At 46.2% G+C, this 20,619-nt stretch overlaps 1 protein-coding gene across 1 annotated transcript in view; it reads right to left on the bottom strand.

Moving 5' to 3' along the window:
• Positions 1–20,619, bottom strand: part of MOV10L1 (Mov10 like RNA helicase 1) — a 301,052-nt gene that overhangs the window by 100,979 nt on the left and 179,454 nt on the right. Inside the window, exons 10-12 of the mRNA XM_077473981.1 lie at positions 15,934–16,111; positions 10,393–10,463; positions 4,821–4,912 (exon numbers count right to left, since the gene is read on the bottom strand). Of these exons, the coding sequence (XP_077330107.1) occupies positions 4,821–4,912; positions 10,393–10,463; positions 15,934–16,111 (341 nt within the window). The remainder of the gene's footprint in view (positions 1–4,820; positions 4,913–10,392; positions 10,464–15,933; positions 16,112–20,619) is intronic.

Raw genomic sequence — 20,619 nt, 5'->3', positions numbered from 1 at the left:
CCATGTGACCAACCCATGTGACATATACCATGTGACACCGCCCCATTGTCACTATATAAGTGACCGCACAGCGCGGCTCTGGCATTCCGGCCGGAGAGAGCGACGTGTCAACATCTCCTGGAGAAGAAGAACAAGAAGAAGAAGAAGAACGGAAGGCGGCGACAGCGGCGACAGAAGACCAGGCCATCGCCTGTAAAAGAGCTACAAGAAGGCGCGGTGGCCCGGCAGAAGAACCGAAGGCGGCGACAGAAGAACGGAAGGCAGCGGCGACAGAAGACCGGGCCACCGCCTGTAAAAGAGCTATAAGAAGGCGCGGTGGCCCGGCAGAAGAACCGAAGAGGGGGACAAGACCCCCGAAGTCGGGAGAAGAGGCCGGCGGCGGGGAGGAAGAAAGCCGGACTCCTCCGCTAGTAAAAGAGCTACACACAGATAGCGGAGGAGTCCGGCGAGAAGACCCCCGAAGACGGAAGACCCCCGGAGCTGTGCAATAAAATATTTTTTCCCTGTGTTGTGTTTTTTTTTGTACTTTATTTCACAGGTGAATGGGTAGGGGTACATTGTACCCCATACTCATTCACATAGGGTGGGGGGCCGGTATCCGGGGGCCCCCTTCTTAAAGGTGGGCTCCCGGATTCCGATAAGCCCCCCGCCCGCAGACCCCGACAACCAACGGCCAGGGTTGTCGGGAAGAGGCCCTTGTCCTCATCAACATGGGGACAAGGTGCTTTGGGGTGGGGGGGCCGCGCGGCCCCCCCTTCCCCAAGGCACCCCCCATGTTGAGGGCACGCGGCCAGGTACGGCTCAGGAGGGGGGCGCGCTCGCTCGCCCCCCTTTCCTGGCCGGCCGGGTAGCGTGCTCGGACAAGGGTCTGGTGTGGACTTTGGGGGAACCCCCACGCCGATTTTTTTCGTCTCCTTCGCGGGCCCCGTCTACCTGTACACGCGCTCGAAATGGGCGGACTTTCCGAGCGGGAACAGTTTGCTCATTTCGAAAGTAGCCTACACACGGGCGGACTGTTCGCTCAAACACAGTTTCAGCGGACAGTTTTTCGGAATTTCCGAAAGACTTTGTCCGTCCAACTGTCCGCTGAAACTGTCCGCTGAAAGCCCACACACGGGCGGACTGTCCGCCCAAACACTGTTCAGCGGACAAGGTTGGGCGAACAGTCCGCCCGTGTGTACGCGGCCTAACATGTACAAGAGAACAGAACACAGACTCTGGGGGAATTGTGCAAACTAAAAAAGGCACATATTGCATTTCTACCAGAAATGCATAAAAAAAAAAAAAAAAAAAAACAGGACACATCTAGATTAACACATTACAAATACCAAACAGAGTAACAGTTTTTCCTCAGATGCTAAAGCAAAATTAGTTGGCATACAAAAATAACACTTCAATGAACCCTAACAGACCAACTTAAAGACGACAGGCAGATTTATGTTTCTGAAGAGAACATCTGATAGATGCATGGAGATTTATGCACAGTGACACTCGTGGCTACACATTCTTTTCTGACAGTTCACGAGACACAGGGTTGGCGTAGAACTCTCACAGGTAGGGCACTGCAAAAGGGGTTGGTCCTTAGGAATCCCACAAAAAGTGTACCCAGCACCCCCAGCAAAAAGGCAGCTTCCACAGACTCTATGACTGAAAAGTTATGAATATAGGACCAGGTGTCGGCCTTACATAAAAAAAAATTGTCGCCAGAAGTCCTAGGAAACATCTGTCAACCTGGGTAAAAGCGCAGGGGGAGGCCTTTCCTTTAGAGTGTAAGCCTTAGTGATCAGTCATCTCATCCATCAAGTGATAATGGACTTTAAAGCAAATGTCCCTTGCCTTGAAGAAGTGCACAAAAGACGGAAGGATTACAGTTGTGCTCATAAGTTTACATACCCTGGCAAAATTTATGATTCTTGGCCATTTTTCAGAATATGAATGATAACACAAACTTTTCATCCACTCGTGGTTAGTGTTTGGCTGAAGCCATTAATCATCAATCAACTGTGTTTACTCTTTTTAAATCATAATGACAACAGAAACTACCCAAATGACCCTGATCAAAATTTACATACCCTGGTGATTTTGGCCTGATAACAACAAGTTGAGACACAAAGGGGCTTGAATGGCTATTAAAGGTAACCATCCTCACCTGGGATCTGTTTGCTTGTAATTGGTGTGTGTATGAAAGGTCAATGAGTTTCTGGACTCCTGACAGACCTTGCATCTTTCTTCCAGTGCTGCACTGACGTTTCTGGATTCTGAGTCATGGGCAAAGCGAAAGAATTGTCAAAGGATCTGTGGGAAAAGGTATTTGAACTGTATAAAACAGGAAAGGGATATAAAAAAATATCCAATTGAGAATGCTAATCAGCGGTGTTCAAACTAATCAAGAAGTGGAAAATTAGGGGTTCTGTTTAAATCAACCAATGGACGGGTAACTAAAATTTCAGCCACAACTGCCAGGAAAATTGTTTAGGATGCAAAGAAAAACCCACAAATAACTTCAAGTGAAATACAGGACTCTCTGAAAACATGCAGCGTGGCTGTTTCAAGATGCACAATAAGGATGCACTTGAAGAAAGATTTGCTGCATGGTCGAGTCGCCAGAAGAAAGCCATTACTACGCATATGCCACAAAGTATCCCGCTTACAATACGCCAAACAGCACAGAGACCAGCTTCAAACCTTCTGGAACAGAGTCATTTGGAGTGAGGAGCCCAACATTTTGCTTATTGGTCACAACCATAAATGCTACATTTGGAGAGGAGTCAACAAGGCCTGTGATGAAAGGTACACCCTTCCTACTGTGAAACACAGAGGTGGATCGCTGATGTTTTGGGGATGTGTGCGCTACAAAGGCACAGGAAACTTGGATCAAAATTGATAGCAAGATGAATGCAGTATGTTATCAAAAAATACTGGAGGAAGATTTGCATTCATCAGCCAGGAAGCTGCGCATGGGACGTACTTGGACATTCCAACATGACAATGATCCAAAACACAAGGTCAAGTCGACCTGTCATTGGCTACAGCAGAACAAAGTGAAGATTCTGGAGTGGCCATCTCAGTCTCCTGACCTCAATATCATTAAGCCACTCTAGGAAGATCACAAATGTGCAATTCATGCAAGACAGCCCAAGAATTTACAGGAACTGGGATGCTTTTTGCCAAGAGGAATGGGCGGATTTACCATCTGAGAAAATAAAGAGTTTCGTCTACAAATACCACAAAAGACTTCAAGCGGTCATTGATGTTAAAGCAGACAATATATGGTATTAAGAACTGGGGTATGTAAACTTTTGATCGGGGCAATTCGTGTAGTTTCTGTTGTCATTATAATTTAAAAAGAGTAAAACACAGTTGATTGATAATAAATAGCTTCAGCCAAACACTGTCCATGAGTGAAAGACTTTTTAGTTATTATTCATATTCTCTGAAAAATGGCCAAAGAAATAATAAATTCTGCCATAGTATGTAAACTTATGAGCACAACTGTATGTCTTCAATGAGGTGGAAGACTGATACCCACTTTGGAAGAAAGGATGGTTTTTGGCGTACAAAAGAGCCTTCAGCACAGAGACACATCTGACAGACATGACGGCAACCAAGAAGGCCACTTTGCAGGAGAGGTCATCTAACAGGATATCCCTGATGGGTTCAAATGAAGGTTTGTGCAGGGCAAAAAGAACCAAGTTGATGTCCCAAGGAAGAATTGGGTACTGTAAGGTTGGCCTGATCCAGGATACTCCTTGAATAAAAAGTTTTGACAAGGGAGAGCGAGACTAGAGGTTTTTTGAAAGAATGGATAAAGGCAGAAACTTGTCCTTTCAGAGTGCCTAAGAACACATTATTGTCAAGTCCTGATTAAAGGAAGGGTCTGCATCCATTTAGATGTGATTTCATTTTGGGAGTATCTCACCAAAAATGACATTTTTGTTGCAGGGGATTCCACAAAATCTGACTTGTATCTTGTGCAGATTTCTGGTAAAATCAGTACAATAAGCCAATCACACAAGCAGTTAATGACATTTCTGGGGGGGGGGGGGGGGGGGGGCAGAGCATTCTGTACACCATCTGTGTACAAAAACACCTCCAGGCTGCCATATCACATTTTACAGAAAACTGCATATGTGAGCTTCTCACCGTGTGCATTTGAAGCTCCGGGAAGATTGCCTTGTTTCCTGGCTGGAGGACATCCAGCATCATCTAGCTTTTTATTACTGTCCCTGGCCCACCACTTCCGTTCACTGGATTTCAGTTCTTTCAATGATGGAGGCTTAACCTCACATGTGGGCAGTCTTCATACAAATAAAGCCTACATGGTAATGTCCATTCCTCCAGAATGACATCCACCCATCAAGGCATTTTGATATTTGCACAACCACTCCCAAGAGCCAGCCCACTGCTCGCATCAGGACTAAGGGCTTCAGGAAGATGTGTACAGCCCTCTGCAGACCCTCCTACCAGCCATAATATGTCAATGCAGTTTAGACCCAGTGATGCATTTGATGACTCAATATGAATCAATGGATCTAATTAAAATTGAAAGGTTTTATTTAAAATTCTCATTGACATGCTGATTAGGAAGGAACTGGGGAAGGCAAAATATACTCAGATTAAACTTTAGCTTTAATAGACTGCTAACGCTTTGTAATGGACAGCAACTAGGCATAAGAGGTTTTACCTGTTTGTGCCTACTGTGTATTTCATTACTTAACATAAAATGCTCACTTAAACATTCTATAGCAAAGTAACCACACAGTTCTAAACAAAAATGGGTAACTGTGAATGCGGTCTTTACAATAAGCATAAAAGCATGCCTGTTATATGTGAATTCCACGTCCATTGGCTCATAATTATAGGACTGCTCCAAGTTTGAGTTCACTCTTAATGTGACTTCCTCATCATGTATCTAAAAAACAGAAAAACAAAAAGTAAATAAACACTTGCTGTACTACTTTATAATTGTATGTATATTGTGCGTAAAAAGAGCTGTTAATTTCTTATTCACTTAGAAGCAAATGGATATTTTCTCAGCATGCCCAAAATAAGCAGCCGTGCAGCACATATCATAAGTAGCTTTTCAACAAGCAATTACACAAGAGTGTCTCTTACAAAACATTACCAACATGCAAACAGGATTTTAAAACAAGGAAGAATTTGTCACAAAATATACATAAAACTGCTTCACTATGCTATAAGTGGCTATTGCAAGACATTCATATGATCAACATCACAATCTGTGGTATGTATTGTTTCATCAGTTTAACGCATACCTACTTCTAACAAGAGACTAAATGGAATATGCAACATGTTCCCATGCAAATCATAAAGCATTCCTGACCATTTCCATTTTACTTATTAGGACAACACCACCAAAGAGCCAGCGGCATGAGTAGACTTTGCTTAAATGTGCCAATATTGTTAGTTTAAAAGCTCAGACTGAACAATGTTATAGGACTGACTGGCTGACAACTAGGTTCCGGTCCCTACAGACCATGAGGGACAGTGGAGGGGGGATTTCACTGATGGATACAAATGGCTTGTGTGTAATGGCTGTCCATTGGGCATAGCATGGAGATGGACCCAGGCTTAATTTCAGCTTAAGGCCAAACCTTTGCATTGTATTGTTGCTTACAGGAGCACCACATATATAGCTATACACACTACATATCTGTTACAGTTCTATTAACTTGCTAATTCAGTACAATATTTGCAGATGGGCAAGATTTGTCATTTACAAAACCATACCCAGCTGCTTAAGTAAAACTACCAAAATTACCTTCTTGTTATAAAGTGATTCTAAACATAAAAAAAAAAAAAAAAAATTAAAAAAACAACCAAAACATGTCATACTTGCACGCTCTGTGCAATAGCTTTGCATAGAGCAGCCCCTATCCTCCTTTTCTCAGGTTCCCTGCAGGTGCTCCCGGCTTCTCCCTACTCACCGAGACTCACTGTCTGCGTCTTAACACAGACACTGGGACTCCACCCCCTCGGCACGGGCTATGATTTACAGCAGCTAAGCCAATGAGTAAGGAGAGAGCAGACAGAGCCTCTGAGCTCACGCACATTGCTGAATCGAGATCAGGTTCAGGCAAGTATAATTTGGGAGGGTGGAGGGGTGGGGTGGGGTTTTACTATAATGCACAGAATGTATTCAAATAAAAAAAATAGGATTTTTGTACTCCCCGTAAAATCCTTCTCTCAAGTTCACTGACTGACACAGCTCCCTTAATCTTGACCATAGGGTTGTTACGCCACCTTCAGGAGAGGACTAGGCAGAACGTGTTATACATGTAAAAAAACAACAGAACTTTACAGTTCCGCCCAGGGGGCGGTCCCTCCAGTAATAACCCCTCAGCCTGCCTCCTGCAGCTCAGTACGTCAACAAGCAGTATAACGTAAACCAATAGGATGGGAGGGTGCCGTGTCAGTCAGTGAACGTCAAAGAAAAGGATTTTACGGTGACTACAAAAATCCTATTTTCTCTTTCATTCACTGACTGGCACAGCTCCATTAATCTTGACCATAGGGACGTCCCCAAGCAGTGTCAAAACAAGGGGTGGGAACAGCATTAAAACTTCACCCACAACTGCTCCCTGACAGGGGAGTCACCACCTTATCTAGCCGCATCAGAACTTGTGGTCAACAGTGCATTATACTCAAAAGTAACTGTATTAAAAAAAAAAAAAAAAAAAAACAGAGTAAAGAGTGCAGAATTGCAACATTACACGGCCGCCTGCAAAAAAACTTTGTGGCCAAAGCAGGCAGACAATGTGCTTACATCCACTTCGTTGAATTTGGTAAAAGTGTGAACGGACGACCAAGTCGCCGCCTTACAAACTTGAGCTACTTACGCTTTATGTCAGAAAGCCCAAGAGGTTCCAATTGGCCTGGTGGAATGGGCCATGACAAGAAAGGGGGGCAACTGCCCCTTCAAGGTATAGGCCTGTACCACAATCTGTCTGATCCACCTGGAAATGGTGGCCGACGAGACGGCCGTACCTTTCTTCGGACCAGCTACCGAACTGAACAGAGAGTCTGATTCCGAAAGAGAGCCGTGGCAGACAAATGCACCCCTAGAGCTCGGACCACGTCCAGGGAATGAAGGGCCACCTCCTTAGGATGTGTCAGTTTAGGACACAGAGATGGCAACGCAATGTCTTCATTGATGTGGAACGCCGAAGCCACCTTTGGCAGAAAAGAAAGTTGCGGGCGCAACACCACCTGATCCTTATGGATAACCAGATAGGGCGACCTGCAGGACAAGGCTGCCAGTTCCGAAACCCTCCTAGCCGAAGTCATGGCCACTAGGAAGACCACCTTCTGAGAGAGTCAATAAGGGAATTTCCCTGATGTTCTCAAATGGCGGTTTCTGAAGCGCCGATAGCATCAGGTTCAGATCCCACAGGTGTAACGGTGGACGCACCAAAGGAACTACATGCTAAACCCCTTGAATAAAAGTGCTCACTAGAGAGCGAGACGCCAGGGGTCGTTGGAAAAAAACAGCCAAAGCTGATATTTGTCCCTTAATGGTTCTTAAAGCCAATTTCTGGTCTACTCCTCACTGTAAAAACAGCAGGACCCTGAAAGCGGAATAGGTGCGTGGACGCCACCCTTTCTCCTCACACATGGGAGATGTAGGCCTTCCAGGTAAGATGGTATATCTTCTGGGAAGAAGATTTCCATGCACTCAACATAGTTGAAATCACCGACAGCCATGCCGTTAAAACCAGCGATGGTAACGCAGGATGGAGAATCGGCCCTCGACACAGAAGTTCCTCTCGTAACGGTAGTAGCCAGGGAGTGTCCGCAACCAGGTGTACTAGGTCAGCGTACTAGTGGCGCTGAGGCCAATCTGGGGCAATCAGTATTACTGGAATCCAAACTTTTCCAAACAAGCTGCGCTATAAAGTTCAACTTATACAGATTATATATAAGTGCAAAGAAAATTAACCCATTAATAACACATATACATCATGTGAGGTACCGATCATGCAAAATTAATTATAAAGTGAATTGGTTTCACCCCTTAAATTGCATAAAACACTTAGTGCCAACAATAGTCCATCTTCATAACAGTTTTTATAATCCTTTGTGATCTCCACCATGATAAGACACACTTCACCAGCGAAAAGGATGTCCCCAAAAAGAGATCATTGCACTCACCGGCATCACTCATCCTGAGGTTTTTTGCATCTCCCTTTCAAATTTAGTCTCACCTGGGACTCCAAGTCAGTGGTCTGCAGCCTGATTCTTTTCTGTCAAAGATTAAGCGGTGTAAACATATGAGTATATTGGCATTTGAGTGGAGCGCCTTGAAGGATACATCCTTCATGCGGTCTATATCCTCCATGCAGTCTAAACCGTGATTGAGTGGCAAACAACTTGGGAAGCCATTTGGAGATTTTTGATCTCTTGTATGGGATCAAGGGAGCTGGTAAGAGGCAGTTATTTTGGTGGTGGAAGAACCCCTCTTTTCTCTTTTTGGGGACACTCTTTTCGCAGGTGAAGTGTGTCTTATCACGGTGGAGATCACAAAGGATTATAAAAACTTATGAAGATGGACTATTATTGGCACTAAGTGTTTTATGCAATTTAAGGGGTGAAACCAATTCACTTTATAATTAATTTTGCATGATCTGTACCTCACATGATGATGTATATGTGTTATTAATGGGTTAATTTTCTTTGCACTTATATATAATCTGTATAGGTTGAACTTTATAGAGCAGCTTGTTTGTATAATTGTGGGTATCTCACATTTTAGATGCAGCTTTGTATGTTTTCACAGGAATTTTTTCACGTATTTAATTTTTTATCTAGTAATTTATGATTATTTGGGACAGCGCTGTATTATATACCCTTTTTTAGTATTACTGGAATCCCCTCGGCCTCCACTCTGCAGAGCAGACGTGGTAACAGTTCTAGCGGAGGAAAGGCATAGATCAGTCGGTACTGACCCCATGGAGCCACCAGCACGTCTGACGTGTCAGTCCAAGGATCTCTTATCCTGGATACTAATCTCGGCACCTTCCGATTGAGACTGGAGGCCAGGAGAGCCACGTTTGGTGGCTTTTTACCACCTTTGCGCACGCACACTGCCACCCTGGCAACAAACATTTCAAGGACGGCTGACAAAGCGTCCAAAGGCACTGCACTGTTTGCAGACAAGCCGGTTGCAATTGCAGGGAGTTCTGGGGAAGAAACACCAGTTTCTGAAGCCATGCTGACCCATCCTGTCTGCCATCCTTGGGGACTTAGGACAGGTGCAGAGTCCCACCCTCCCAGCTACTGCAGACTGAGGGCCCCCACCGCAGGACTCACCACCCTGACCGAGTTCTGTGCCGTTCAGATACATGTGCCCGCATCCTTTGTCAGCTCCCAAGTGTCCCGAGTGAAAAACCACGCTGTTCTGAGCAGCAGGGACCAGCGCTGAGCATAAAAACCGTGCTGGGCTACAACAAAATGGCCGCCGGCCACCCTGTATAAAGGACATAATCACAGAGAAAATGGCCGCTGAGCTACAGAAAAACAGAACAGCGCTATGGCAATCAGCACATGCAGACCTCCAGCGGGGAGACCACAGACATCCAGGGACACAGCCACCTAGCGCAGCCCCCCCAGGGGTCCCGGGGGGGGGGGGGGGGGGGGAGAGATAGGGACAGGGAGAGAAGAGAGGGAGGAGAGGGACCCTGGAATTGACCTCCCAGGGAATGCCCAGCTGCTCAATCCCGCCGAGGCAGGGAGAGCTGTACACATCCCATCAAAGACCCACTCTCCGATCAATAAGGGCAATAAGGGGTGGCTGCTGGCCACAGCACACTGAGACGGTAGTCCGGTCATATGTTTGCCCCAGAGCATTGCGCTCACCGGCCACCCCTGGAGCCTGAGGGGCATGTCATGGCCAACCAGCGCATAGCTAGGGTCGGCACACGCACGATGGCCAGGCTGGGGAGACTACAAGGATCTAGATTATCGAGCCTGTCACCCAGCCGGCTGTTGATAGCAGATCACAGGATCTCAAAACCTTGCGCAAAGGGCAAACTTCAGCAAAAAGAATCCCAGGATCGATAGTCCCGCAGGGATCCTAGGTCCAGCTCCTTCACTAGGCAGAAAAAAGCTGGGCTACAGGAGGCATACTGAGGGGTTATTACTGGAGGGATTGTCCCCTGGGCGGAACTGTAAAGTTCTGTTTTTTCACATGCATAACATGCCTAGTCCTCTCCTGAAGGTGGCGTAACAACCCTATGGTCAAGATTAATGGAGCTGTGTCAGTCAGTAAACCAAAGAGAAAAAACTTTTGCCCTTTGAACCACACACATAAAGTACACTTTTACTGCTAATGAATGAAATATAGATACATGTGAAATTTAAAAGGACACTTACTTCAACCACTGAACTTGCGTATTCAACCACAGTAGCAGTGTATAATTGGTGTTTTAACAAAACTTTGTCACCTGTGGAGGAAAGAAGAGAAAAAAAAAGGAAAGGAAGGAAATAAAATTATTCAGTAGGACAAACACAACATGCAATGGGCTTTTAGCCATAGCAAAAGTTTAGAATTCTTCTTTCATTAACTTGAGCGCAGTGAACTGAAATATGATTGGTTGCTTTGGGGGAATGGGTCAGTCCTTCCAAAAGTGAGATTTCTGTTATATTTGGAACCTGGTGGCTGGAGTTACCACTTAAATCTCTTGAAAACTGGGCAGCATTTCCTCACTAGGGAGGTCTCTGCCACACAGCTTTGTTTCTGCCCACTTCAGGGTGCAGTGTGCTTACATGTCTCTTCTGGCATTCCACAGAATAGAATTAAAATCTACTCCAAGCCCTTATGTGATGTAAGAATCTGTTGGGTGTTTTTTTCCTTCAACATCTAATGAATGCTTAAAGCAGTATGAGGTGGTTCACATATATGCGAATTGGATGCGGGGTACCCCGTATCTGATCGCATAAAAGGTGAGTGTGACCAGCTCTCAATGGAGCCAATTCACACATGTCGGGGCAGCCGCGGTCTGGATTGCAGAAGGGTCCTGTGCGTCTTTGGGTATGGTTCAGGTGCGAATTCAGGCAAAAATTCAGACCTGAATCGCACCTAAACTGGTGAACAGACAGGCAACGGACCCCAGGCACGAACCCAAAGCCATACATATGTGAACCCGGCCTTAAACCCAAAGGAAACATTTAGTCTATTGCAGCTCTCCAATTCTTAGATGTGATGGCTGCATTTGGCCTTTTTTTTTGTTTTAGGTTTTCTCTTAGGCTGCTTTCACACTGCAGCGGGAGCGGCGTCGGCGGTAAAGTGCCGCTATTTTTAGCGGCGCTTTACCGTCGTTTTAGCGGCGGTGTGCGGGCGCTAGTGGGGTGGTTTTAACCCCCACTAGCGGCCGAAAAGGGGTTAAACCCGCCCGCAAAGCGCCGCTGCAGCGGCGGTATTGCCGCGGTGTCCCATTGATTTCAATGGGTAGGAGCGGTATAGGAGCGGTGAAATCACCGCTCCTTCACCGCTGCAAAGATGCGGCTGGCAGGACTTTTTTCACCGTCCTGCCAGCGCATCGCTCCAGTGTGAAAGCCCTCCGGCCCAGTGTGAAAGCAGCCTTACTTCTACTTTCATCTGGTGATCTGGCCAGTAAGCCTTCCACAAATCTCTTTTCCAGTGACAGGGATGAGTCAAACCATTTAGCACAGGCATGGGTTCTTAAAATGATCTTTTATTTATGTATAACCTTTATTCCAAAAGCTGTTATTTACCAACTGTCAAATTGAGCGGTGTATGCCACTAGTCTGCCTGTGAACGCAAAGCTGAAAGGAGTGCCGGGCCAGTGTGGCTCTTGGCTTCCAGGCACAACAGACGCAGCACGGCATGGCAATGTCTCACCTGGCATGTCGAATAGGTTCTGGGGAGCTTGGGCGGTGCAGCGGAAGAGATGCTAGCAGCGGAAAAGGAGGAGTCAGCCGAGGAGGAGAGGGAGGAGGATGAAGTAGGAGGAGGAGGAGAAGAAGAGTCAGGCCTGCATGCAATCCGTGGCGGTAAAACCAAATCTACACGGGTGCCACGGGTTACATGCTTGACGGCCGTCAGAAGGTTCACCCAGTGGGCAGTAAAAATTATATACCTTCCCTGCCCGTGTTTGCTAGACCACGTGTCTGTGGTCAGATGCATCTTGAAACCGACACTGTGTGCCAGAGATACATTCACTTGCCGCTGAACATGGCCATATAGCTCTGGGATGCCCTTCTCTGAGAAATACTTCCTTCCTGGGACCTTCCATTGTGGTGTTCCAATGGCCACAAATTTGCGAAAGGCCTCCAAGTCCACCAGTTTATATGGCAGTAGTTGGCGGGCTATGAGTTCTGACAAGCCAGCCGTCAACCGTTGGGCAAGAGGGTTATCCGGTGTCATCATTTTTTTACGCTCGAACATTAGGCCCACGGAAGCCTGCCTTTTTGCAGAAAAACGTGAGCTTGGCGTGATGGAAGGTGGAGTGGAGGACAATTGTGAGGAAGGAGAGAGGAGAAGGAGAAGTAGAAGACGAGACTGGATGGTGAGAGCCTGGAGTGTGGCTTTGTGTGTTCCGTTGCTCCCACTGGGCTCGGTAATGGCTGCTCATGTGCCTTCTTAAGGCGGTCGTCCCTAGGTGAGTGTTGGGCTTACCGCGACTAATGCGTTGACTGCAAAGATTGCAGATGGCAACGCTATTGTCAGCAGCGGACACGTTAAAAAAAAAAAACACTGCGGAGCCATGTGCCGGTGTCCTGGGAGCACCAGATGTGACCGTACATGGTCGATGACTCGCTCCTGATACATTTGCAGTCTGCTTTGTCCCTCCTGTGCAATGTAAGTTATTCCTGCTTCTCCTCCCTATCTGCTGGTCCATATCTCCCTCTGAACTCCCCTCCTCTTCCTCTCTTGTGGGCACCCACGTGACATCACTAGACACGTCATCATCGGCGTCACCTTCCCCACCGCTATAAGTAGAGATCTCTGAGTAGGCAGCAACACCGGGGACCAACCTCCGCCTTGGGCTGATCTGGGTACTGTCGTCAGACTGCTGAGTAGCGGTTGTTGCTACCTCCTTTTCCTGATCCAATACCAAGAGTGGCTGCGCATCAGAAATGTCTTGATATGGATCGGAAAATAATTCCTCTGACTCAAGCGGAAGGTATGTGGTGGTGGTGTTGTTGGTGGTAGTGTCTTTGGGGGTGCACATAGCAGAGAGTGAAGAAGAGGGTGCAGATCGAGAGGATGAGGAGGGTGCAGATCGAGAGGATGAGGAGGGTGCAGATCGAGAGGATGAGGAGGGTGCAGAAGAGTAAGGCTGAGTGAGCCACTCAACCAAGTCTGGTGCGTCCTTTAAAGTAATTGAACGCACCTTCTGCAACTTCCCACTTTGGCTCAAGCCTGTTGCTCCTGCCCTACCCCTACCACCCCTGCGGAAGGGCCTGCCTCTTCCTCTGCCTGTCATTTTTTAAATGACCCTGTGACAAAACTCTCAGTCCCTATACCGATGAAGGACTGCTGCAGTATAGCGCAGCGGTCAGCAGTAGTGCACCTCAACCCTATGTATTGTGGACCTATACCAGTCCTTATAGAATAGCAGACTGTACCTCACTCAACCCTATGTACTATAGCACCCTACACCAGGTTATTACCAGTCCTTATAAGGACCTTTGTGGAACAAGTAGGTTGTGTGTGACTGATTAGCAGACTGCAGCAGAAGGGCAGCAGTCAAGTATAATATTCTTTCTATATTTGGAAGAAAGAATATTATACGTGTACAAGCCTATTACCATACCACTGATACCAGTCCTGAAAATAACCTTTGTGGACCCAATATAGTAACAGCTACTGATTAAACTGACCCTCACTGCCTCACACACTGCTTCCTGCCTGTCCCTATATAAACTGACAAAACAGAGGCTACTGGAACAATAACTGGAATAGCACTTTTGTGGACCTGATAGTAACAGCTAATGACTAAACTGACTGTCCCTGCAGCACACACTGTCCTGTCCCTTTCTCTAAACTAACAAAAGACACTCAGGCTGCTGCAACAATCAGTAGCACAGCAAACCTATATCCTGAACTACACCTAACACCTATACCAGTCCTGAAAAGAACTTTTGTGTACCAAATAGCTAGCGATTTGGGTCACTGCAATCTCTCCCTGCTCCACACAGCAACCTCTCCCTATAGTGACAGAAGAAAGAATGTAAAATGGCCGCCGGATCGGGTCTATTTATAAGTTAGGGGCAATGTCCAAGTGTCCATGTGCTGTAATGTCTCAATTGGCTGTCCTGTACCCCATGATGGATGTGTCATCATAGGTCAAAGTTCTTTTACACAGTAAACACGGAAGTCCGCCGGGCGAACGGCGCCAATAGTCCGCCGATCGGGCGGACCGCGAACAGCCGAAATTCGCTGCGAAACGACCGCCGGGCGAACCGTTCAGCCATCACTATTCTTAATGGCACCCCCACACAAAAGCACCTGTGGCGCAAGTTTGCATGTACCAAACTGTAAGTTGCTGCAGCAGCATGTTACTTGGTGCAGAGCAATTTTTAAAATAAAGGGCTGGGGACTTCTTTACACGACAATTCCCTCCCCTTCACATCAAGATACACACCCCCTCCCCTTACAGCAGTGCCCTCAGCTCCCCCATCACCACTTTCAGCAGTGTTCTCACACTCCCTTGACATCACCATCCCACCTCCCCAACAGTAATGTCATCTGCCCCCCTTCACTGCAGTGTACTCTGCCCCTTTTTACATCATCCCCTGACATTACTGCCCCCCCCCCACCACATTAGTTTCTTCAACCCCTCTGCATTACAGTTTGTAGCCCCCCACATTGCTTTCATCTCCCCAAACTGCAGGTCTCAACCCCCTCCCCCCCCCATTACAATCCTCAACCACTCTCCCCCCCCACTACCATTCTCACCCTTCCCCACAGCAGTCCTCATCCCTCCACATTACCATCCTCACCCTTCCACATTGCAGTCCCCAGCCCCCCCCCCCACATTATAATTCCTTACAGAGACCGATAGAAGGCAGAAGGCACAGCAGGTCTGGTGATTGGTTGCTTGGACTGCCCTGCATTCTAGCAATCACCTGCTTGTTAACTCTGGAAGTCCCCCCCCCCCCCGAATTCAGAACTGTCCTACATTCAGCGGCCAGCTCTGTACTGATGACAGCAGTGATGCCTGGAAGAGAACAGGCTCCTAAATGGTGGGAGCACATCGGTTTAGACAGTGACTCGGTCTGGATCTGGACCACGGTCCACCATTTAGTGATGCCAGCTTTATACGATAAAGAATGCATTAAAAAAAGGCATTCTAGAATAAACTTCATATGAATAAAACAGCATCTACAAGAGATATGTAAACATATTAAAAGCGGTCCTCCACCCTGAAGTGGAAGTTCCGCTCATCTGATCCCTCCTCACCTCCGGTGCCACAATCGGCACCTTTCAGGGGGGAGGGGGTTCAGTTACCTGGATAATCCAGGTATCTGCACCCACTTCCGGGACAAGACCGCCTCAGATGACGCCCCCCCCCCCCGTTGTGTTCTGGGAAACACACAGTTCCCAGGACACAGCGGGGACCAGCAGAGATGCGCAGCGCGACTCGCGCATGCGCAGTAGGGAACCGGGCTTCCCGATTCCCTGACAGAGGATGGCGGCGGGGGCAGCAGAGAGAGGAACGATTGCCGACATCGCTGGACTCTGGGACAGGTAAGTGTCAATTAAAAGTCAGCAGCTGCAATATTTGTAGCTGCTGGCTTTTAATATTTTTTTTTAAAGGTGCAGAACCACTTTAAAGAAGAATTCCTACAGAAGCAAATTTGTCAAAATTAAATGGATTTTCATATCACTACATCATTCTGCTGAAAGCAAACCGGTCCAGTAAATGCGAGCCATTAAGTGCTTACCAGGGTATAGAGATGGTCTTCCCTCAATGATGCCAGGCACTTCGAGCACTAGATAACCACCACGTTTCTGCAGACAGACACCACTCAGGCTCAACTCTTTCATTTCTCTCTCATTGTGGATATCCTCAAGCCAAAGCAAAGTTGACATCTTCTTTCGATATTTTGTTAAACAAAGGACCTGAAGAACAGGAACAGAATGTGGATAACATTTTCAGATGCAACTACTGAATATGGTTTGACATGTTAATTTGAAGACAGTACAATTGGGAAAAACACTAAGATATTAAAAGGGAATGCGTATTGCTTGTATATACATACCCACATTACGACCAGGCCTTTTCTGGCACTTTTTGTTTCTTGTAAAAATCTATTTTTTGCAAGAAAATTACTTAGAACCCCAAACACTTTTTTGAATTCCAATGAACAAAAAAGCTTACCTGTAAAATACTTTACTTGGAGTACATCAAGGGACACAGAGCCCTAAGTAATTACTTAATGGGTTACAGACCACCTTCAGGTGATGGACACTGGTATACACAATCCAGGAAGTTCACTCCCTATATAACCCCTCCTCCTTCCAGGAGCACATCAGTTTTTGTAGCAAAGCAATATACTTAAATCCCAAAAAGAGGGGAGGGTCCTCTGTGTCCCATGATGATTTTACAGGTAAGCTGTTAGAAAAATCCTATTTTCTTTAATGTACATCATGGGACACAGAGCCTTAAGTAATTACTTAATGGGACATCCCATAGCAATGCTACTTGAGGAGAGGGAGACACAACCCGGAGGGTAACCCCAGACTTGAGGACCTATACGGCTGCCTGCAGCACACTGCACCGAAGGCAATATTCTCAAACCTCCTTACATCCAGCGAATGTAAAAATGAATTTATGTGGATGTATGCACTGAAGACCAAGTTGTGGACTTAGAGATCTGAGCCATGAGGTCTGATGAAATACTGCCCAAGAAGCACTAACCACCCTGGTAGAGTGCACCTTAACTTGAAAAGGGGAATCTTGACCCTTAAGTTTGAATTATAACTTGCTGAATCCACTTAGCGACAGTGGATTTCAACGCTGCCTGTCCTTTCTTAGGACCCTCTGGCAGAATAAATAAGACATCAGTCTTACGAATCTGAGCAGTTGCCTTTAAATAGATTTTCACTGCTCTCACCACATCAAAACAATGTAGTGACTTTTCTTCCCTGGAACATGGTTTTGGAAAAGACGATGGCAGGACAATATCTTGGTTCAGGTGAAAACCTGAATCCACTTTTGGCAAAAAGTCTGCATGAGGGCGTAACACCACTCTGTCCTCATGAAAAATAAAATATAGTTCTTTACAAGAAAGAGCAGCCAATTCCGAAAACCTTCCTTGCTGAGGATATAGCAAAAAAATAAAAAATAAAAATAAAAAAAAACTACTTCCTTGTTAAAATGGCTGTTTTTGTAACACAGACAAAACTAAGTTCAAGTCCCAAGGATACAATTTCTTCACCTTTAACGGCTCCCACTACCTCCAGGTGCAGGGGGTGGCTATGGGGACCTCCTTTGCCCCCTCCTATGCCAACCTGTACCTGGTTGAGTGGGAGCAAATGCTACAACAGTCATCCTCACTAGCCCCATACATGGAGAACGCATTGATGTGGTTTCGCTACATCGATGACATCTTCCTGGTTTGGACTGGCCCAACTGATCTACTACCAGAAATTTTGGAGCAGATCAACTCCAATAATTTTAACCTTTCTTTTAATATGAATTGGGACAGTATCACCTTCCTTGACGTCTCAATTACCAAAGACTTAAAAGGAACACTCACTACTGGACTATATAGGAAACCCATTGCTAGCAACTCCATTCTTCACGCAAGCAGCTTCCACCCCACCTCCCTGATCCAATCCATCCCGTATAGTCAATATCTACACACTAGACGAAACTGTACGGATGATTCAACTTTTAAAAAGGAAGCTGATCTTTTGAGAACACGGTTATTAGCACAGGGGTACTCACACAAATGCCTTAAAAAAAGCATATAAAAGAGTATGCAGCAGAACCCGAACGGACATTCTATATAATCCTTCCACTAAGAAAAAACAACCGCATCCGATTTCAATCATCACCACATTCTCGAACCAACATCACACGGTCAAACAAACAGTCCAAAAATACTGGCACATGTTGACGATGGACCCTCTTATTGGTCCTTTCATGCCAGCCATGCCCGTCATCACATTCAGAAGAGCACGCTCTCTACATGACCGCCTAGTATGCAGTGAATACAAGGGCAGTAAAACTGACCCTTGCAAATACAAAAACACTTTCAAATGTGGAGGCTGCAATTATCGCAGATACCTCAACACTGAACGTAATATATTACCCACTGGTGACACCTTCACACCTAAGCACTATGCAAATTGTTCCACTAGCGGTGTTGTATACATGCTTGCATGTGAATGTAACAGCTTTTATATAGGCAAAACTATCCAGGAATTCTGGAGAAGGGCATACAAACATTCTATTGATGAAGACGTGCAATCCTAATTTACCCCTTGGCAGACATGTTACCCTAATACACGAAGGCATTTGCCCCAAATTTTCGTTCATAATACTTGACCGGGTACATCAGGGCAACCGAGGGGGAGTTTTAAACAAAATAAAGATTGCTCCAACTCGAACAAAAATTGATTTTTAATTGAAATGCTACCAAGCCACCCGGACTCAATGGGGCTATTTCCTTTAAATCATTCTTGGAAGGTTTCAAGTCTGGGGGCTCTGAATGGGAACCTCCCATGTAAGGAACCCCCCAAAAAATAACTTCACATATTCTAGCAAATATCACTTTAAAAAAATAAAATAAAATTAATATGATATTTAATTGGCTCAATCAAATCCCTACGTGTATGGTCGTTTGCTTGTTTTTTGTTTCTTTGCTTTAGTTTTGTTTGTGTTTATTATTAACACTGTTCTTTCTTTTCTCCCTGACATGTTTTTTGTTGCTGCCTTGCGGGGTCTACTTTTTGCAGACCACCTCCATACCACCCTTCGGGCAACCACGGTATGCACTGATCCATGCTCCCGCCCCTCGGCTCCTCCCTCGAGTGCATGCTCCCCCACTCAGCGCACAAAGGGCCGCCACTGTGCTTTCCAGCGCTGGCGGCCCTTCCACGTGGGGAGAGGCGGGGACATATGTCTGTCCCCTCCCTCCTCACAGCTGCGAGCCGGTGACACGGGTGCGGGTCCCCGTTGGCAGCTGTCCCTGACATCACGACACTGGGCATATGCACCCTGAAGTGACCTCCCCATATGGAAGCCGACCGCAAGAGCTTTTTTGCGGCGGCTTCCTGTGGGGGCTGTTTCAGGGTGGCCAATCCCTTCGCCAAAATGGAGTCCCCCCTCCCCTCCATCGGCATCAGGACATGCCCCCCCTCCATCCACCGCACACTACGTGCAGAGGGGGCGGGCTCCCACGCCGCCGACTCGGGCGTCACTATCCCTCCCTACCTCCTAGCGACTCCCACCCTCCTCCCTTTAAAAGGCTGGCTTTCCACCCTCTAAGTCTGGCCGAGACTTCAGGCCACACCGACACACCCTGCCACTCTAATCAAGGTAAGCCTCTGGTCCTTCACTTATCCTCACCATACTGGCCTGATGTCCTCACTCTCCCCACCATACCCCAATTGTATTGGTATCCCAGTTCCCTCTCTCTTTCCTTTTCCCCCACCCTTTTTTTTTTGTTCCCTTTCTCCCTTTCACTAATTACACCAACTATTTCCAGACCCACTGCCTGTGTGAAACACCAGACGTGCTCCGACCTGAGCGCTGTGTCCGTCATTTACTACTGCCAGCCTTTCTCTCCGCAATACAATTCTACAAAGTTTCAGTGGCTCCCCAGGTAATCATACTTCTTCATTACTACCTTTATTGCTTACTGAGAAACCACACCCGGCCAATCATTTTAATTTATACTGACCTTTTTGGGCATACCCAGTATATAATTTTATATATATATATATATATATATATATATATATATATATATATATACACACATATATACACATATATACACATATATATATACACACACACATATATATGTATACACACATACACATACATACATATACACGCATACATATACACACACGTTAATTACCTAAATTCATTTAATTTCACTCATTCTTACTTACATCTCACGTACCCTTTATAGATTACCCCCTGCGGGTTCTGTGAGGGACCTCTGACGCCCTTTGTTGGGTGAACCCACATTTCTTCACTCAAGGCTGTGAGCCCCCCCATCCAGGGCTGGAGCAATTTTTCAAGGATCAGCCTCTTTTCCACCTCCTGGTTCCTTTGTCGGATGCGAGGAGACACAAGGCAGCACACCTCCCCTTCCCGTTTCTCCTGAGGTCTACCATTGTTTTTAATTATGTATAATTATGGATGCATTTATGACGTATTGAGCTTCTGATACAGGGTCAATACAATACCAGCTTTTAATCAATGTTAGTATGCTACAGTGACTATAACCTTTGTATTAGCCATGCATCTTATGTTATTTCTTTCTTTATAGATTGATATTATATGCTTGCTGATCCATTTCCCTGAGGAAGAGTTTGAAACAATCGAAATGCGTCGGAATAGGAATATTCACCTGTATTTTGCCCTTTGTGTTTATTGTAATTTG

Source organism: Lithobates pipiens, unplaced genomic scaffold (genome assembly GCF_037356315.1).
Source record: "Lithobates pipiens isolate NorthernLeopardFrog02 unplaced genomic scaffold, aLitPip1_a1.2 Scaffold_8, whole genome shotgun sequence".
Lineage (NCBI taxonomy): Eukaryota > Metazoa > Chordata > Amphibia > Anura > Ranidae > Lithobates > Lithobates pipiens.
Note: the sequence above shows the minus strand (reverse complement) of the source record. Positions and strands in the feature narration are given on the sequence as shown.